Source organism: Gossypium hirsutum, chromosome D01, assembly GCF_007990345.1.
Source record: "Gossypium hirsutum isolate 1008001.06 chromosome D01, Gossypium_hirsutum_v2.1, whole genome shotgun sequence".
NCBI classification, from domain to species: Eukaryota; Viridiplantae; Streptophyta; class Magnoliopsida; order Malvales; family Malvaceae; genus Gossypium; species Gossypium hirsutum.
The window spans coordinates 50,334,331-50,354,125 of NC_053437.1; the positions used below are offsets into that span (position 1 = coordinate 50,334,331).

Genomic DNA, 19,795 nt, shown 5'->3' on the forward strand with positions numbered 1-19,795 from the left:
ATAGTTGGCATGCCATAAGATTATGAGTACTCACCTTTTGTTTGTGATTTAGGCGTTGAGGCCCTGGGATAGGTTGGAGAGATAAGGTAATGTCGAGCTAAGCTCCATTCTTCGGGACATGTTGATGTGTTGGAGAGTGTTTAACTTTATGCTACACTTATGGCATATGATAGACTCTTTGAGTCATTGGTGTGTTGGAGATCCATGTATCCAATCTGTGGTGGTAGAGTCCACTTTTACGTTTCATAATCTCAAGTTGTCAAATTATCGTTAATTTATTTTTATATAAATTATGTTGTATGTAAATGCACGTAAAAATGTAAGCTAATTGTTTGGGTCAATAAAGCATGAACATGACAATTTGCCTTGATCTGAATGTGTTTAGGATTTGTTGGTTTGACCTATGTTGATGTGTATGTCTTGTAGCAATTCCAAAATATTCACTGAGCTTGTTTAAATTCACACACTCCTCACTAAATCTTTGCAGATAAGTAGCACTTTGGTGTGACTGAAGCGGCCAAGGAAGTGATCTTAGCTAGGCAATAAACTTTCGAGTAGGTGGTTTTAAAAACTTTGAACTCTTTGAATAAAGGCAATGTGAGTTAGAGCTTTAGTTTGGTTATTATCATTATTTTATTAATTTTAATTTGGTATTGGATTGATGGAATATTGATTCTCTTTAAATTCTGTTTATGGACAATTTGATGTTTGAAATTGTGCTTAATAATGCATGTTGGATAGGAATATTGTTTTAGCATGAATACTTCTTTATTTTGATGTGTTTTTGGCATCCTGAGCAGAAGTATCGATACTCAAGGCAAAAATATCAGCACCACAGGGATGGAACATTTTTCCAATTTGACAGTAACCAATTTGGTATTGATACCTAATCACGAGTATCGATACTCGTGATAAATATATCGATATCCTTACCAAAGTATCGATAAAATGTTTTTAATCAAAAATTGGCAGAAAGCTAAAATGATATCAATTTTTACATTAGTATCGATACCTACTATTTTGTATCGATACCTATTTTGATTTCTTTGAAACCTTAAATAAATATACCCTAATTACGAATTAAATTGTTCCTATTGTCATATAATGTAAATTTGACACGAATGCTTATTTAAATGTTAAAATGTGGTAGCTTTGTTCTTGATTGAAGCTATGTGTGCATGTGTGTAAGCTTCGATGTTTGTTGTAGCATCCTGTTACTTCGGTCCGACGACTAGGCTGGGTGAGGGGTGTTACACTTTTGAGGTGAATCCTTCCTCTCAAGACACACTCCTTGATCACTATGCGCCAACCTAGTGTTCACCAACATGAGGGTGTCACAGGTGTATTCCAATAGTTCTTATACTTAGTCTAGTTCTAGTACTATACATATTCAAAAATTATCTCATCCGTCCTAATTTCCTAAACAGAATCTAGACATTAAGGCTTCCTCGAGCGGGGTGTTACATTAGTTTTTCAATCAGTTTCCTTTGATTAGATAAAAGACATGTTTAGGTTCATCTACTAATATAAGTTGTCTTTCTGTATTACTGTAACACCCCTTGCCCGACTTGATCAGCGAGTCCAAGGTACAAAATGTTTTTTGTTTCCAAAGCAACTACAATCAAATACTCAGTATAAAAATCATTTACACATGAAATTTTAATGTTAATTACAGTCATTTCATGTTAAACAATTAATTTCGGGTCTTAACTGATCTTATGAAAGCTCTTATACTAACCCGAGCATGAAATAGGACCAATTTGCAAAGTTTTTAAAATTCAGGGACGATGTCATAAGGTCATGTTCCTCACATCGTGACATTGCCAAACAGTTTTTTAGGTCACGACGTCAGGCCACTCGACGTCGCGACGTCACATTCTATTAATCAGTGTTGCAACGAGGAAAAATGGTCGTAGGGGCAAAGACTCCGTTTTTGGTAAAACTGAACCATTTGGTACCTATTTCAAGGTTTCCAACCAAACCTACCATTTTGTGCACCAAATACCAAACTCAATTGAATAAAAACACATCAAAACAATTCATTTAATAATTTTTAATCAAAACCAACTCAATATAAACTCAACCTATTACAAAACCATCCATTTTCATATAATCAATCCAATGCCATCCAAATCATCCAACCAATTACCAACCTTATCTAAGAAAATTCATGTTCAAACATGTTATTTCACTTCATTTCATAACCTTATTAGCCTTAAGCAGATCTATGGCATATAAGCCCTAAGAATAACCATCAACTTTCACATTTAGGCCACATTTTACAAGCATGCATCAAGTTACCAATGTTCAAACATATTTTCATTTCATTCACCTATTAACCAAATTACCATTTCTAGTTCATTCATGCCATTTCATATGTCATACCTTTGATTATAATCATCACATCTATTAGCATAAGCATACATATATGTCTATCAACATGTATGATTCAAATCACTAAATTAACATGATCGGTGAAAGTTAAAACAAACTTGTCATAAGTATACACGTTTACATATTAAGATGTACCGCAAGACATATACATGCCACAACCCTAGGTTCAAAATGATCAAACTTTTACCAATTCAGTGGTAGGGTAGTGTGAGCTTTAAAATGATCCAACTTGACGTGTTCCGCCAAATGATGATCTACAAGGAAAAGGGAAAAATAAACGTGGTAAGCACTTAGTAAGCTCATATGGAAACTAAAGCTTATCTTCATCATTCAAGCATAAAAAATTATTCTATTTTGCTACCATGTCAACTTTCCTTGGCACATTAATAATTATTTACATGCAACATTACCACAAATCAAATACATTAGTTACATTTTTGAATCGTAAATACTATAAACATTTAAAATAGAATCATATAGCAATCCATATGTCAAGGATCAGTACCATTACATTTTCAATTATTGATTTAAATTTCATTTCCAATAAATTGAACATTGCTCGATGGAACTATAGTAAAACGGACTCGGATACACGGGAATGTAATGCTCATACAAGCTGACAATATTTCAAGCTTACTCACACAAACTGACAATTTGACGAAAATGCTCACACAAGCTAACATCATATCAAGGTTACCCGTTCGGGATAAACCAATGATACGTATAATCCAAGAATCTGCAAGAAATGCTAGATCTCATAACATCATGTAAATCCCTAATAAATTTCGTGTATAATCCTAATGACATGTCATGCGTATCCTAACCTTTTACTAAGTTCACTTGGGCGTCATTTCTTGTACCCCATTTCATTTCTCATATAAAACATATATTTAGTCAACATTTTCATTTGCATTTTTTTCTATTTCCATATAACCAATATTCTCGTGAATTTACAATTCAGTTCTTTTTTAGTTATAAGTGCCAAATTTACTAATTAATTTCAATCTAACTCATAAATAAAATAGAACACAAATCAATATAACATAAAATAAAATAGTAAGTTTCATATGAACTTACCTGGTCAAAACTCCAAGTAAGTGGATTCTTCATAGACTAACCGATAATTTTGGCTTTTCCCGATTATATCTAGTTTGATCCAATTCTTGATCTATTCAATTATTCTATTCAATTTATCAATATTAAACATTTATAAACCATTTCATGACATGTATGAATCTAAATTATTTCTTTTTTTGATACCCTTAAATTTTTATATGTTATTCAATTTAGTCCCTGAAATCGAAATGGCCATAACTTTAAATTTTAAGCCTCGGTTTAAAAACCAACTTCAATTATATTCACTACAAACCCTCTACTCTCTACTTATACCAAAATTTCACCTCAATTTCACAATTTATTCACTTTAGTTCTTATGTACAAAACTAACAACCAAACATTATAATTTAGTCTTTTTTCATAATTTAAGCTTAAAATCTATCAAGTTAACACCACTTTCTTCAAGAAATCAATAATGGAAACTTTTAAAAACTTTAACAGCTTTGCAAATTGGTACATGGGCTAGCTAAATCAAGCTCCCATGACTTCAAAAACATAAACAAAATACAAGAAATGGACTTGGAATTACCTACAAATTGATGGCCAAAAGTCGTGAAACCCAAGGATGATTTTTTTGTTTTCTTTGCTATGGACATTTGATCATGGAAAGCGAAGATGAAAGCTTCTTTCTCTTTCCTTCCACTTATTAAGGTATTTATACCTTAATTAAAATTTATTTGAGCTTAATTTATTTCACTTAATTAATACTAATCACACTTAATGGTTTTAATTATCACCATCCACTAACTTATATTCCAAAATGGTTTATTTACCATTTTGGAACTTTGGCTATTTATGATTTAAGTCCCTAAATCTTTGGTCAATTAAAAACTTATAGCAATAAGACTTTTACAATTTAGCCCTTGTACCTAAATTAAACAATTAATAGACAAAATTTAAGGACCAAACTTTAATATTCTTTTATACCAACTCCATAAATATTTATACTTAATATTTATGGGTTCAATTTACATAATTAGGGTTTCAAAACCACATTTTCTAGCACCACTAAAAATTAGGGTTGTTACAATTATGATCCAACCACGTAATGTCGCTAGTATTAGTTAAATATCAGACAACCAGTGAGCTTGTAACAACCCGAATTTGGGGCTAGTTGAAATAGTGGTTTCGGGACCACAAATTTGACGAGGAAAAAAAATTATTTTCATTATATTTTTATTGTCTACGATTTCACAAAATGATTTAGTGAAAATTTCGTTCAAAAATTTTGACGTTTGGGCACTCAATTTAGTCAAAAGAACTAAATTGTAAAAAGTACAAAGTTGAGTTCTATATGTTAGAGGTGTCCAATTGTTATGAAATTTTAAATTGGAGGTCTTTATAAGGTAATTAGACCATTGGTTAAGTTGGTGGACAAAAATGGGTATGGTTAGGCATGTTTCCAAAGTTTTTCATTAAGGGCATTTTGGTTACTTAGTTATTAAAATGAATTAAAAACAAAATTAAAAGCCAATTTTTGTCCATCTTCAACCCCTAGACCGAAAATTGCACAGAGAAACCATGGCTTGGATTTCAAGCTTCCAAGCTCAATTGTAACTCCGTTCTATCCCAGTTTTTAATGATTTTTACGTTTTTAAAATCCTCGTAACAAGATTTACCTATTTTTACAATTGTTTTGAACTAGGGTTTGTGTTTAAAAATTTACCTATGAATGATATGCATGTATTTTTATGTTTTATGAAATAATATGAATTTTTGGAGTGTGATAAACGATTTGTACTAAGTAATTTTCGATGAAAATGCCTAAAAGGATTAATTTGTAAAATTTATAAAATATGTCACAAGTGTGTGAATAAGTGAGTATTGTGGACTTCTATAGCTATGAAAATGGTTCATCTAGGCCTAAAATACAAGGAAATTGAATAAAAATTATTTTACGAGCCTAGGGGCAAAATTGTAATTTTGTGAAACTTTAGGGGCAAAAACGTAATTTTTCCAAAGTATGATTTTTGGACTGGAATTAATAATGTGAAGGTTATATAAGTTAAATTTATTGTTATATATCAAGAAAGATGAGAAATTGAAATTGATCGATAAAAAGAAAAGTGAGAAAAAGTGAAAAATTCTCGAATAAACCTTTGGAATAAAAAGAGATACGAATGAAGTGACAGAAATGATCACATGTGTGGCACAGATTGTGTGTAGGCCACTATGTAAAAGTATATGCAGGCTACTACGTGTACCGAAATGATATGTCGCATGTGTAGTACTATGTGTAGTTTACTATGCGTATCAGATAGTTTCGATCACGTCTGTAGTACTATATGCAGGCTACTACGTGTATCGGATGGTAATGGTCACATGTGTAGTACTATGTGCAGGCTACTATGTGAACCGAACATCATTGATTAGTAAGGTGGTTGCTATGTGCTGATTCCACCGGACATCATTGATTAATAAGGTGGTTGCTATGTGCTGAATCCACCGAGTATCTGTTATTATTCTGAAGTGTTCATCGGGAAATTGACTAAGTGTAGTTGAATAATGAATATAGGTGTGGAATTGAATTGTATATCGACCTAGAAATGGAAAAGTGAATTTTGAATTGAATTGTGATTGAAAGTGAAAAGGTGAAATTATGAAAGAGTACATTTAGCAATAAAACAGTTTAGACAGCAACAGTTGTGTGACTTTGAAAAATCACCAAAAATTTTGGAGATTTAATTAAAGTCTTAACAATATATGAAATTGAAGCTGAATGAGTATATTTTTACATAAAAGAAACAAAGCAAGCAAAAGAGTTATATATTTTTAGATATTTTAAGTTTAGTTAGACAGAGTCAGAATGAGTTTGGAATCCCCTATTCTGAATTTGGAAAATTTTCAAAAATTGTACACAAATGATTATGGGATAAAGTTTATATTTTTAAAATCCTCAGTGAATCTATTTTCAAGAGAAACAAACAGAAACAATATCCAAATTCTGTATAATGAGATAATTAATTTTTAGTGAAGAGAGATTAGAACTATCGAGCAGTGACATAGGGGAAATTTTAAAGAATAAACTGTACTATTTGGCTAAACCAAAAATTTTGAAAATTTTATGGTAAGAGGATATGTGAATTTAGTTTTAGGAAAAATTTTCGTATCTTAATTTGGAGTTCTGTAGCTCTAGGTAAAAATAATTTACTGACTCTGACTCGAATAGACAACTTTGAATATACATGTGAATAAATAGTAAAATTGTAGTTAATGTTGTTTTAGTGTGTTATACACATTAAGGATGTGGAATGGAGAGGAGGAGGGGGAAAATTGGAAGAAAATATGAATGATTTGTGTATAATTGGCCATATGCTTGATTATAATTGATAAACGATTGAAAAGAAATGATGTTTATAATTGTGCATTATTAGTTATAGTTAAAGTTCATGTGAGAAAATAAAGTTTCATAGTATGTGTATGTGGTATACCTGGTATATGATTTATGAATTAACTCATGTTGATAAGTTTGATACATAAATAAATGTGGTGCTTATCCATGCTTATAATGATTATACTATAAGTTTATTTAGCTAGCATGTTTGATGTGTATGCTTAGGCTTTGGCCAAATTGTGGCTGGATCACGCCACATTAAATTTATAAAATTATGCATTGATATGGTAAATGTCTAAATGGAAATATGCTTGTGATCATAAAAAGGTGGTAAGTTTTAATGTTTGTAATCTTTATTAAAATGGTTTATCATGTGGTTAGTCTTCAAAAAGACTAGCTTGCGACTATGGTTTAGTGTAATGTTTATATCTTGTGTGATATGCATAGGAAACGGGAGTGGAAAGGAAATGAAATACTAGGTTCATGCTTGAAGTGTAAAATGATGCAAAAAGGGGACGTTAAGTTAAACGATAAATATGTATTAGTATTGAACTTAATGAAATTGAATTGTACGTGAATTAAATGGAAATTGCAAATGATATTATTTAAATTAAATGAATTATTGTGGTATTGAAATATATAGGATTGAGAAATTGAATTGAATCTTGAACATGAGAATCGTGAATTAAATGAAATGAAAATGAAGTATTGAATTGCATGAGTATGTATTGGGTCTCAGAAGCCCTATTTGTTACAAATATAGTATTTTGAAGTTATAACGTGAAGATTTATAAAAGCATGTTAAAAATTTGAAGATTTTAAATTTGAATGAAATTTTATAACTCGGTTTAACATGTTTATAAGTGTATGTGTTCTGGTAATGCCTCGTACCCCATTCCGGAGTCGAATACGGGTAAGGGGTGTTACAATGTGACATCGCCAGATTCGGTCATAACGTTTAGACCGGATTTGGGGTGTTACAGAGCAAATATTTTCTTTTGTTTTTATTTACATGCAAAACCACGTGAGAACAATATACAAAGGGTATTAATGGAATTCATGAATAAATTTATTAAACAATATATTCAAAAACTTACAAGTGTACATAGAAGAAAATACTACACTTAGGGCACCAGATCCAACAGTTCCATCCCTTTCTCCTTACATAAGATAATAAACCCTAAAAGGATCCATCAAAATGCACCAATCTACTAGCCAAGAGCAATACTATAGAAAGCAAGCACCTCCCACTGAACGGATGGAAGGGAAAGGTAAAGCCCCCTATAACAGCCCATTCTTCAGTGGTGTCGAAAGCAGTGGTTTCGGGGCCACAAATCTGATAAGTAAATTCATAAATATTATTATTAATATTTACGAGTCAAATATGGTATTAAATAAATTTTGAATTGACAATTTATGTTATTTGAATGAACAAGTAAGTTCAAGTAGTAAGACCCTAAAGTCAAGTGGTTTTAAAAAATGAGATATCGGGACCTCGGTTCTATAAACCGAGCCGTAAATATTTTTATAAATATTTACAAATTTTTATTAAGGTTTTATTGAAGTTTCGTTAAGAAATTTTAATGTTTAGATAGTTAATTAATTAAAAAGGATTAAATCGTAAAGGATATAAAATTATCACTATTAGATTTGAGTGATTAAATGGCTTAATGAATAAAGGTAAATGGACTTAAATGGTAATTAAACCATTTAAGGGCTTAGTAGACAAATATGGACATGGATTTGGTGTTTTATTTAATTATTAATCAAGATTAAAATGGTAATTTAATAAATTAAATTAAATTAAACCAAAAGCTTTTATCATTTTTTAATTGTCTTCTTCACCAAATTGTTAAGGAAAAAGAAGCTATTTTTATACCTTAAAGTTTTGGCAAGTTTAGAAGCTAGCATGGTATGTGATTTTGGTCCCGTTTCTAATAATTTTTATATTTTTTATATCATTGCAACTAGGTCCAGCTAGCCTGTACCTTCATTTTTGAAATTTTTAAAGGTTTTGAATGTTTCCATTGATGAATATTTTTGATTTTAGATGTTAAATGATGAATTTTAGGTATTAGTTGTTATTTATAAGTATTTTGTTAAGTGATTTTGATGAATTTAACGTTTAGGGATTAAATTGTTGAAATAGTAAAAATACAAGGACTTGGTGTGAAATTGTTACAAATGTGGGCTGTAATGGATGCTATTAACATCCGAATAGTATGAATTTTCAATAAAATTAGTTTATTTGCATGATTAGGACAAAAGGGCTAAATTGAATAAAAATGAAAAGTTGAGGATAATTTTATAAAAGTGTAAAAAATGACTCAATTGCATAAAAATAATTTATTTTACTATCTAAATTAATGAATTGAATGAAATTGTTAATTTATATCAAGAACGAGTAGAAAATCAAGGAAAAGAGAAAATTACGAAATAGCCCCTATACCTAGTCTTTACTGCAAATTAGTCTGGTAAGTTCATATGAACTATAATCACTTAAATGTTGATTAAATTGATTGTTTAATGTGTTTTTCTAATGTAAATGAATCAATATATATATGTTATTATGTAATTTATCATGTAAAGAAATTATGGAAATCCAACGAAGTTACGACTATTATCGAACCCCGTTTGAACCTTAGGAATATATAGGATACAAATGACATGTCATTAGTGTTACCATGTTTCGGGTGCTAGTCCTGAATGTCCTACCAATGGCTAAGTTTCGACATTTGTTACGGATACTCGTTAGCTTGTGTGAGCCGCATCATGTAGCTTACATTCCAACCGTTAGCTTGTATGAGCAGACCCATTTTATGGCTCAAGCGAGCAACTATGTAAAGGAAAAGGAAAATGAATGGTTTCGATCAGATGTTTAGCACACTTTGTGTGAGCTTTCCCGCGTATCCAATATTATTCTAAGTGGTTCAACAAGCCTGAAAAGGGAAGGAACGGTAAGTGTTTCGATGGACTATGTCATAAATCTATGAAAAGGTATTAAATGAAAATGGATAATGAATGTATATCTATGTTTATGGAAACTACGAACTTAAAGGCATTATGTTCATGTAAATCTAGCTTATCTTGTGATAATTCAATTGAGTTATGTGTTAATGCACTAACATGTGTTGTTGATGATGCTTAGACTTGTGCCAAGCTTATGGTTGGATTATATCATGCTTAATTGTAATGTTATACATTGAAATAGTAAGTGTCCAAATGAAAGTATGCTTATGTTAATGAAAAGGTGGTATGAATCAAAAGATGTATTTTCTAATGAAATGGTTTATCATGTGGTTAATGTTTATGCTTATGTCTTGTATTATGCAAATGAAGTGGGTAAGAAAAGGTAATGAAATGGTAAGTTCATAATTGAGATGTAATGTGATGGAAAAAGGGATTGATGAGTTAAATGATGTACTTATATGTGAAAAATTCACATATGCTATGAATGAATTTACCTATGCCATGAATAAATACACTAATTCGTGATTTGATGTTATTTAAGTTTATGCTAAGTAAATAGAATGGAAAGTAAGTAAAGGGAGTAGTTCATAGTCTTATGAAAAGGTTAATGATGGTGTAATATGTCTTATAAAATCCTATTATGTTAGGAATGAATAATATATATGATGTTGATAGACTTACTCATTTGTGAGTTGATGGTTATGTAGTTGATAAATCTTGAGGCATTGGTATAAGTTTATATTTAACCTATAAAGTTCATTGTTGAAATGAAATGTTATGTTTAAAGTTTATATGAGCTTACTAAGCATTCATTGCCTACGTAATTACTTTCCTTTACTTTTCAGATTATCAGAAGCTCGATTGGTTTGGAAACTCGTCGGAGATCTATCAAACTATCCAACATAAATATCGGTAGTTTTGATGTATTAATTAAGGTTATAATGGCATGTATAGGTGGACTTGTGGTTTATGTTAGTTGATAACTTTGGCATGTATATGTGTTATTATGGTTGGTACACTTTTGGTACTTATGGCATCATATTGATGCTTGATATTATGGTTAGGTGGATGCATGTCTTTAATAGCCAATTTGGTATGTGAATGAAGTATTTGTAATGTGGTTAAGTATTTTATGTTTGAGATGGTAATAAGGTAAATTTGGTTGAATGAAATATAGTCAATTATGCATAAGTTTAGGTAGTTTGATTGTGATTGAGGTGTCTATATGGCATATTGCTTGAATGGAATTCAATCATTTTATGCATACTTTGGTATGCTTTGATGCCTTGGTTAAGGGTGCAAATGGCTTGTAGGTATATGCTTGAAGTGGATGAAGGAAATGGCTTGATTTTGGCCAATCTCTTGTCCACACGGCCTAAGACACGGGCGTGTGTCTCAGCCGTGTGTAACACACGGTCATGCGACACGGTCGTGTGTCCCCTGTAGGTTTTAAAGGTTTCAAGTCAGGTAGTTACACGGCCTAGCACACGGGCGTGTGAGGCCATTTTGAGTGTTACACGACCTGGCACACGGGCGTGTGGTTTGGCCGTATGACCCAACTCAGAGAGTTACATGGGCACAGACACGAGTTGGGACACAGTCCTGTGTCCCTATTTCGTTTGTTGTATGGCCTGAGACACGGGCGTGTCTCAGTCGTGCAACCCCTGCAGTTTAATTTTTCCAAATTTTCTTAAATGTTTCAAATGTTTCTGATTTAGTCCTGAATCGTTTCTAAAGTGTTTCTAAGGCCTCGAGGGCTCGATTAAGGGACGTTATGCATTTTATGGATGAATTATGTCATATTTATGTTGAGGTATTAAATGTATGTTTTAAAGTTGTGATCTTACGATAACACTCTGTAACCCTATTCCGATAATAGATATAGGTAAGGGGTGTTACACCCCTTTCCCATGAGCGTACATGGATAAGGATGCTAGGTTCTTTAACATCTTCATCCCATATGGCACTTAAATACTTTGGCATTTGAGGTTGGAAGAAATGATATTTAAAATCAGGAGACAGAGGCCTCCTACACCAGAGCAATGAAAGGACTCCACTTTCACCGTCATACATTTGATAAACGGTCCAGCCACTTCCCTCCTCTCCAACTATAGGGGAGCCTTATCCTTCCTTCCTCCTTCAACGGTAGAGTTGCTAACTTCTCCTCCATGAGCGGTGGACGCCATAATCGGATTTTAATGCAAGAAAGAAAAAAAAATAAACAAAAAGAGTAAACTTTTACCTATGGTTAACTTGATGGAAGTCGTGAAGAATGTGGAAAACTAAGCACAACAAAAAGAAAAGTAAGAAAAAAGGAAAAGAAAGCTTAAGGAAATTAGGGAAAAGCTTCAAAAAAACAGAGATTATCAAAAGAGTTTAACAACAAAAATAGAGACAAAGGCAAGCTTTTATAATATAAGGAAAGCTATACGATTCATTTTATAAAACAACCTCTCTTTGACAAAACCCAATAAAAAACAAATGCATGTCCTACTAAGGTGTAACAAGTGTCGTTCCATCATTAACACCGATTCCTTAAAAAAAATAATCAACCTATGCAATTAATGCTTGTACATCCCTTCTGTATCTTCTAGAAGTTTCCTCAACATACTTGAAAGGAAAATGCTACTTTATTTTCCTACACCCATTCATTAACAATTAAGGGTATTTATTTAGGCCATTCGTTAAAAAATGGCAAGTTTCCACTCAAACCATTCACTGAGAATGGATGGTTAACCATCCAATAATTCTTGATAAATAGAATTATTATGAATAAGAAGAAGGGAAGATGTGGCAAAATTGGGGACCACCATCCGTTACTCAGTAAAGTATCATAATCACAATTCAAAACAAGTTGTTTCGTGTTATCCAGATTTGCTATACATAGATATGAAGGGAATGCATAGCTAAAAAGCATAAAACAATGATATAACAAGAAAAGGATAATTTTTTATTAAATTATAATCATAAGGTTACAGTTACAAAGCCTTAGAAATGTTATATCTGTATTTACAAACAATTCTCCCCCCTCATCCCCAGTTGAAGTATCCTTCTATTGAGCACTCGGCGAGATTGACTCCCTACTCGTTGGCTCTATGTCTTTCATGTCCTCTTCTAACTCCTCCAAATAAGATCTTGACCTCCAAGTCTCATCTTCAATCGAGTTACTTCTTAAAGATTCATCGACAAAAACGAAAGGTTACATCTCTTAACGAAAATAACACCAACCATCCTCGAATGAGTAATTAATGTTGAAATCCAAGCGGTGGCCACACCTAATTAAATCAAAGAATGGCCTAAGTCCATCCCATGCATGCACATAGGGCCAAAGTCCACTTGCATAGCCAACATGACCTCCACGACAATAGTCGAGATGGCCACTTGGACATCTTCGAGCTGTTTCTGATACTTCTCTCAAGTTATACACACATGTTGAAGTTGAAGGCTCAGATCCTTAACTTCAACTTCGCACTCCAATAAAGCTTATCGAAGTTTTTGCTTGTCTTCTAGCAAACCTACCTCCGTTTTCTCAGATAGCTCGACATACAAACGAAGCTCAACATTCTCCCTCTTCAACTAAGAATTTTCCCTTTTTAGGAAGGAATTTTCCTCTTTGACCCTCCGTAGAAGCTCCCTCATTTTCCAATACTTATTTAATGTATTACCTTGGGTTGAATCTTTCTTATTCTTTAATCTTTGATTACCTTTAGCTAAATCTTTTTATTTCAATATGGAAATATTTGTTTATGGTAACTTATCTATTTTTTTAAATGAAATCTATTAACTACAATTATCATCATATTAGTGCACCAAATGATAGGGTATAAACTACGCTACATAAGCTTTGTTTCCTTTTTTGTAACCTCGTATTGTATGATATATATATGATTTCCAAATTCAAGCACAAATTATTTAAAAAAATAAAAGTAAAAAAAAATTAATTATTAACTCCTATAAATTTCTAAATCGTATAATTGAAAATGTGGAATTAGGAATATAGTGTGCGAGAATCATTTGCCTTAACAATGTCTCATATTGATGAGAAATTGGCTCGTAATTAATGAAGGCTTACTTTTCGAATTTGGTGGTTGGCTACTTGAAATTTGTTCACTAGAAGTTGTAAGGGTGTGAAAAAAAACTCTAAACCGAAGTGAACCGAATGAAAAAACTGAATCTTTTCGATTTATTTAATTTTTCGATTTAATCAATTTTCATATTCAATTTAATTGGTTTATTCGGTCAACTTTTGGTTTTAACATTTTAAACTGAATAAACCAAATAAGCCATAACCTATATGGCCAAAAGCTCATAAACGATTTATATACCTAAACTCAAATTTAAACCTTAAACCCAAATACTAGTTAAAACTTAATAAGTCTAAACCCATTAAAGTTTAAAATCCAATACCCATTAATATTTAAAACCCAATTTGATCATTTAAATTTTTTATAATATTATTTTAATTTTTATTATTTAATATATAAAAAAACCCAATTTGATATATAGCTTCAAGAACAATAGAAGACATGAAAATAATATGTTGGGCATGTAAGAATATAAATATTTTTTGAGTTCATTAAAATTGTTTGATATGATTTCTGATATTTTTATAATGAATTTGAAATAAAAATTAAAAGCAATACGATATACTAAAATAAGAAAAAAAAAGACAATTATGTGAAGAAAAATAAAGAAAATAAAATTATTAGTTCCTCAATTAGATTTTTTTTTTCAACTGAAAAAAAGCTAAAAACTGAAAAACCCAGCAGAAAATTTTCTATTCGATTTAGCTCCTTGATTTATTTGATTTATATAAATAATACAATTTATTCAATTTTTTATATAAAAAAATAAAGCTGACCGAATGCTCATCCTGACATTCACCAAGAATTTTTAACTTGAAAAATAATAAATAAATAAAAGTGCTGGTAAGTGGTAAGGATAGAGAAAACTAATCTATAATTAAATATATTCTTGAAGTCAGCAATGATTCATGGATTCTTTAACAGATCTAAACAACCCCCAAAGTCAACACTTAATCACAGCTTCCAATTGAGATTCAATTTCGGAAACTTGAAGATCTGAGTTGGAAAACTGGGAATCCAGATTTTCAACCCGACACCAACATTTCACGAGCCCTTCGGAAACTGCATCCAGGCTCAATGGCATATCTAATTCTTTTGAAAAGTTATATTTCTGATTATGTCAGACATTAATGTTAAATAAAAATATATCAAGAAAAAGCATATTTATTTGTCAAAGCCTCCTCACAATAGTAGGAAGTGAAGTTTCTGTGGTACAGGGATTAGATTGATCACTCTTACACATGAATGTTTTTCCCCATCTCTTATACATAATCTGAATGCAAAGATTAGAACCTAAATGAAACGACCTCTCACATGGGTCTATTAGTGTAAATCCTGTGCAATTAAATTGTCTATAACCAACATCCCCACACCCCCACTATCAAATGATGAAAAACAAGATTAACTGGGGTTAAATCTTAATTGATTGCCTCCTAATTATAACGCTTGAAAATAATGAGGGAAAAAAAATTGAAACTACGCACCGTAAATCATGAGCATGGTAAAGCTGGCACATGATGTTGGGTTGTGATAACCGAACTCCTTTGCTCTTTACGTACCATTGCACATCAGATGCCACCATAAATGAGAAAAAAATAAGTATTGCGATGTACAGTGTCAAAACAAGGCTCTGAAGTTATCGCCTCCGCTGCCACCAATCTGGAACTTTCAACCTTCTACTCCTGTGTATAGCAAGTTGGGCCCGAGGAAGCTTGCGCTTTACCTGTCTCCATAACATATTGACGCCATCTTCCTTCTTTGGAGGGTACTGGAATTCGAAATGATGAGAAATATTCTTAAGTTGCTTCCACATTTCAACCCATCGATCCTTGGGAAACTGACGCAACTGATTGACCAAATAACCTGGTTCTAATGCCTCTTTCATAGAAAAGAATATTGAGAATTCAGAGTAGTCAATTTCATCCTCATAGGGAAGCTCAATCTTATCACTGACAATCACTGGAACACAATGGCTCACAATAGCATCAAATAGTCGGCAAGATGAAGGGGTGTCACCTGCAGGATGCAGACAGAACTTCGAAGAACGCATCCCCTCCGTAGACTAACACACAAGAATGTGAAGAAATAAGATAGCATATTTTTAGCACAAAAATCTATTAGAAAAATGCAAAGTTACTCCAAAAACCCTGCAGCTTGAAAATGTGAATATTTGGTTCCAGATTTTGAATACGCTTGGAAGGATTAGTAACCATAATATAGTAAAATAGTTTCCATTTAATAGGCTTTCAACACAAAATAGTCTGAAACTACGTGCCAAAAGTGCCTTATCACATCGAAGCATCCGAAGAAAAAAGTACAAATAGAAGGCATGGTAACTAAAATTAGCACACATGATTTCTGAAAATTCACCATAACATGTATTGACAAGCAAGTCTGTTTCTTTTGACTACCAAAAATATGCAATTTGGAAACTGGGATTATCACTTCATTATTTAAATGAGAAAATAGTATACTTCCTAGGACCAAGGTAAGCAGCATACCATTATAATGTTTTTTGGAGTCGCAACACTCTTCTCATAATGAACATCATCAATACCAGACAAGATTTTTGCCAGTTTGATTCGAATTTTGCCTTGCTGCAACAGAAATGGTCAAGTTAAGTAGCATTTTCAAATTCAAAATAGTTCCATCAGAGGAATATTTGTGTTTTAAAAACTATCATACATCTTTCCTGACAGTATTTCCCCGGAAGAAAAGAAGTGTAGTTCGAGACTCATATGGGTCGAGAGCGTCATCATCTGTGAAGGAATCCACAACATGCACATACGGTGCAACCACATCTTTGCTTAAACTTGACATGGTTTTAGGATAGCGGCCAAAATCTACAACAATAAGGATTGATGCATTCAACTCTTGTCGAAGAAATCTGAAAGCATTTGGATGTGTCATGGGAATTACATGATCTCTGCCTCCAGATCTTTGATAGTACTTGGACTTTTGCAAGAATTCAAGTAACTCAACCTGAAATAAGAGATCAATTCCACTGTAATCAATAGATGTCAACTCCAGAAAACTGAAATATCATATAATATTAGCTGCGAAGGCCATAGAGTTGGGTAAAAACACAAAGCAAACACTACAAACTAAACACTACAAACTAGAGAAAGTCATCAGCAGCAGAATGGGAAAAAGTAGCTTTTTTCATATCCTTTGCATTGCACCAGAGTACTAACTAGTGAAGCAGGAAATTATTTGCGACAACCTGTGCAAGGTCCTAATCAATGATCGCTACTTGCTTGCATAGAGTAAAAGAGAGCATATAATGTTGCTTTAAAAGATTAATGAAAGAGAAACAATAAAACTTTACCTTACACTCTTCAAAATTATATCAGGAAGCATGTATGGATTCTCCTTTCTCTAGAAATCATTACAATAAAAAATAGAATTGGAACCATTGACTAGGGATTAGATGCATCATGATGAAAAGATTAGTTACTATGTCTAAACATGTCTGAAAGCTGCTTCATTAATCAAATTGAAAAAACATATATCACAGTTTATCTCCCACAATGGTTCCTAAACATCATTTCCTTTTCTTATAATCATTTATTGGTAAATGTACCTCTAATCCTTAACACGAGTCCCTTTTATGATAAGGAAATGTGAAAAGGAATAAAGTGCAATTAATGAATTGTTTTTGTTTTTGATTCAGTAGATGTAATTCTCATAAACCAGAAAGCCAAAATCTCATATTTTCGTGGAATTCAATATCAGTGAAGTGCTTCAAGTTGAAACTAAAACAAATACAAAATGTAGCTTAATGAGCTTATTTTATGTAGTTTTAGTATCAAAATAACTAGAATCTAACTCCCTACTCTGGTTTTATCCTTTCACAAAGCAACCGCCAAACAACACAAGAACCATAGTTGATAGAAATTAAATAGCTTGAATTGAAACATCAACATTTACAGTACCTGTAATCGGCGATCAACCTCCGTCTCAGGATCCGTCATGTTATGGCCGTGTGTATTAAAACTCAACGAGGAAAAAAAAGGCACAAAAAAGGACTCCGCGGATTCGGGATCCGAAACCCTAACCGCTTCCCTGTCTTCATTGCCGTTGCCGCCATAAAGAAGCGATGCCATCAGCCAATACTCCACACTGTGCTGCTTCTTTATCCCGGAGTTGGAGGGCCAGGGAGGGAGATTATCCGCCGTAACGGGAGCCGGTCCCTCGAAGCTCCGACGATCCATCATGCCGACGTGGAATTTCCTAGGGAGATCGTACATGTAAACGCGGAGAGGGGGGCCGGAAGCACAGAGTGAGCGTGGAACCTGGGGTGACTGAAGTAAGGGGAAGAAGTATGATCTGAGATCAACGGTGCCGACATAGATTGAACATGAAATCAGGAAGAGAATGACGAATGATAAACAGATTGCGGCTTTACCGTACATTGTTTTTTTCTGAAAGATAAGAGTTTTGGAAGAATGAGATCTCCTTTGGTTCGTTGCTCACTGATATTTTAACTGTGCTTGGATCTCCGAAGACAAAAAGACTTCAACTTCCTTTTATCCACATTTGAAGCAAACCAAAAGAGAAGAAATTATTTACAGTACCGTTGTAAGCTGTAAGTTCAAGGAAACGCCAATTTCGTGCTCCAAGTTAGCTGGAAAATACGAATTATTACCCTGTTTTTTCGTTATTTTCTTTTTGGTTTGTTCAATAAACCACTATGTTATGCTTAAAATAAACGATTTCTTTTAGGTAAATGGAGACTTGTGCTGGAAATTCCCTTTAAAAGTAGATCTAATAAATGTATATAAATATTGTAATTTTAAATATATGTTTGTAATATTAACTCACAAAAGGTGTGTTTTTTAATGTTAAAGGACATCTATCTACCTATCAAGGTTGATTCGGATATTCTCAACTAAACTTCCAACATAAATATTGAGGTCAGGCTTCTTTAGCAAAAGAAAATTGATTTTTTATTATTAAAAATTATTAACATTAATTTGATTTTAATACTAATGGTGTATAAAAACCCTAAAAATTCCTCCTCCTCCTTTTTACAAGTGATTTGCTTCTTCACTCTTATTTTGCTCACAATGGTGTTAAATTTGAGGTTAATTATCGACTGTCTTTTTTTCTCTTCCACCAACTTTTTCTTTGTTGTCTTCACAAGTTATGATTGACAGGTGATGGTGATTATCGTCCCTGAACCTCCACCAGCCACCAGCTGTAACACTCCTTACCCGTATTCGACACCGGAATAGGGTACGAGGCATTACCAGAACACATACACTTATAAACATGTTAAACCGAGTTATAAAATTTCATTCAAATTTAAACTCTTCAAATTTTTAACATGCTTTTATAAATCTTCATGTTATAACTTTAAAATACTATGTTTGCAACAAATAGGGCTTCTGAGGCCCAATACATACTCATGCAATTCAATACTTCATTTCCATTTCATTTAATTCATGATTCTCATGTTCACGATTCAATTCAATTTCTCATTCCAATATACATTTCAATACCACAATAATTCATTTAATTCAAATCATATCATTTGCAATTTCCGTTTAATTCACGTACAGTTCAATTTCATTAAGTTCAATACTAATACATATTTATCGTTTAACTTAACGTCCCCTTTTGCGTCATTTTACACTTCAAGCATGAACTTAGTATTTCATTTCCTTTCCACTCCCGTTTCCTATGCATATCACACAAGATATAAACATTACACTCAACCATAGTCGCAAGCTTTTTTGCTTGCTTTTAATTCATTCTGACTCTGTCTAACTAAACTTCAAATATCTCAAAATATATAACTCTTTTGCTTGCTTTGTTTCTTTTATATGAAAATAGACTCATTCAGCTTCAATTTCATATATTATTTAGCCTCTAATTCAATCTTCACCATTTT

General features: G+C 32.5%; 1 protein-coding gene across 2 annotated transcripts; it reads right to left on the minus strand.

Moving 5' to 3' along the window:
* Positions 1 to 15,045: 15,045 nt before the first annotated feature.
* LOC107922558 (probable arabinosyltransferase ARAD1) lies at positions 15,046 to 18,573 on the minus strand. 2 transcript variants are annotated; one of them, XM_016852645.2, is made up of 5 exons: positions 18,313 to 18,573; positions 17,835 to 18,203; positions 16,585 to 16,881; positions 16,401 to 16,496; positions 15,046 to 15,961 (listed from the first exon to the last, which is right to left on the minus strand). In XM_016852645.2, the coding sequence occupies exons 2-5, from the start codon at positions 18,147 to 18,149 to the stop codon at positions 15,536 to 15,538; spliced, it is 1,134 nt and encodes a 377-aa protein (XP_016708134.1). In that variant the 5' UTR covers positions 18,150 to 18,203; positions 18,313 to 18,573; the 3' UTR covers positions 15,046 to 15,535. The 2 variants fall into 2 exon arrangements, with proteins under 2 accessions (XP_016708134.1, XP_016708133.1); XM_016852644.2 differs by having other exon boundaries at positions 17,835 to 18,573.
* Positions 18,574 to 19,795: the final 1,222 nt, after the last annotated feature.

What these genes read in the sequence shown, in the direction of transcription:
- LOC107922558 (XM_016852644.2), bottom strand. Translation starts at nt 18,314, where the DNA reads ATGTACGGTAAAGCCGCAATCTGTTTATCATTCGTCATTCTCTTCCTG. An exon ending in AGGTTGATCGCCGATTACAG is followed by an intron (nt 16,882 to 17,834) that starts GTACTGTAAATG and finishes CTCTTATTTCAG; the next exon opens with GTTGAGTTACTTGAATTCTT. An exon ending in CTCCAAAAAACATTATAATG is followed by an intron (nt 15,962 to 16,400) that starts GTATGCTGCTTA and finishes CTTGTGTGTTAG; the next exon opens with TCTACGGAGGGGATGCGTTC.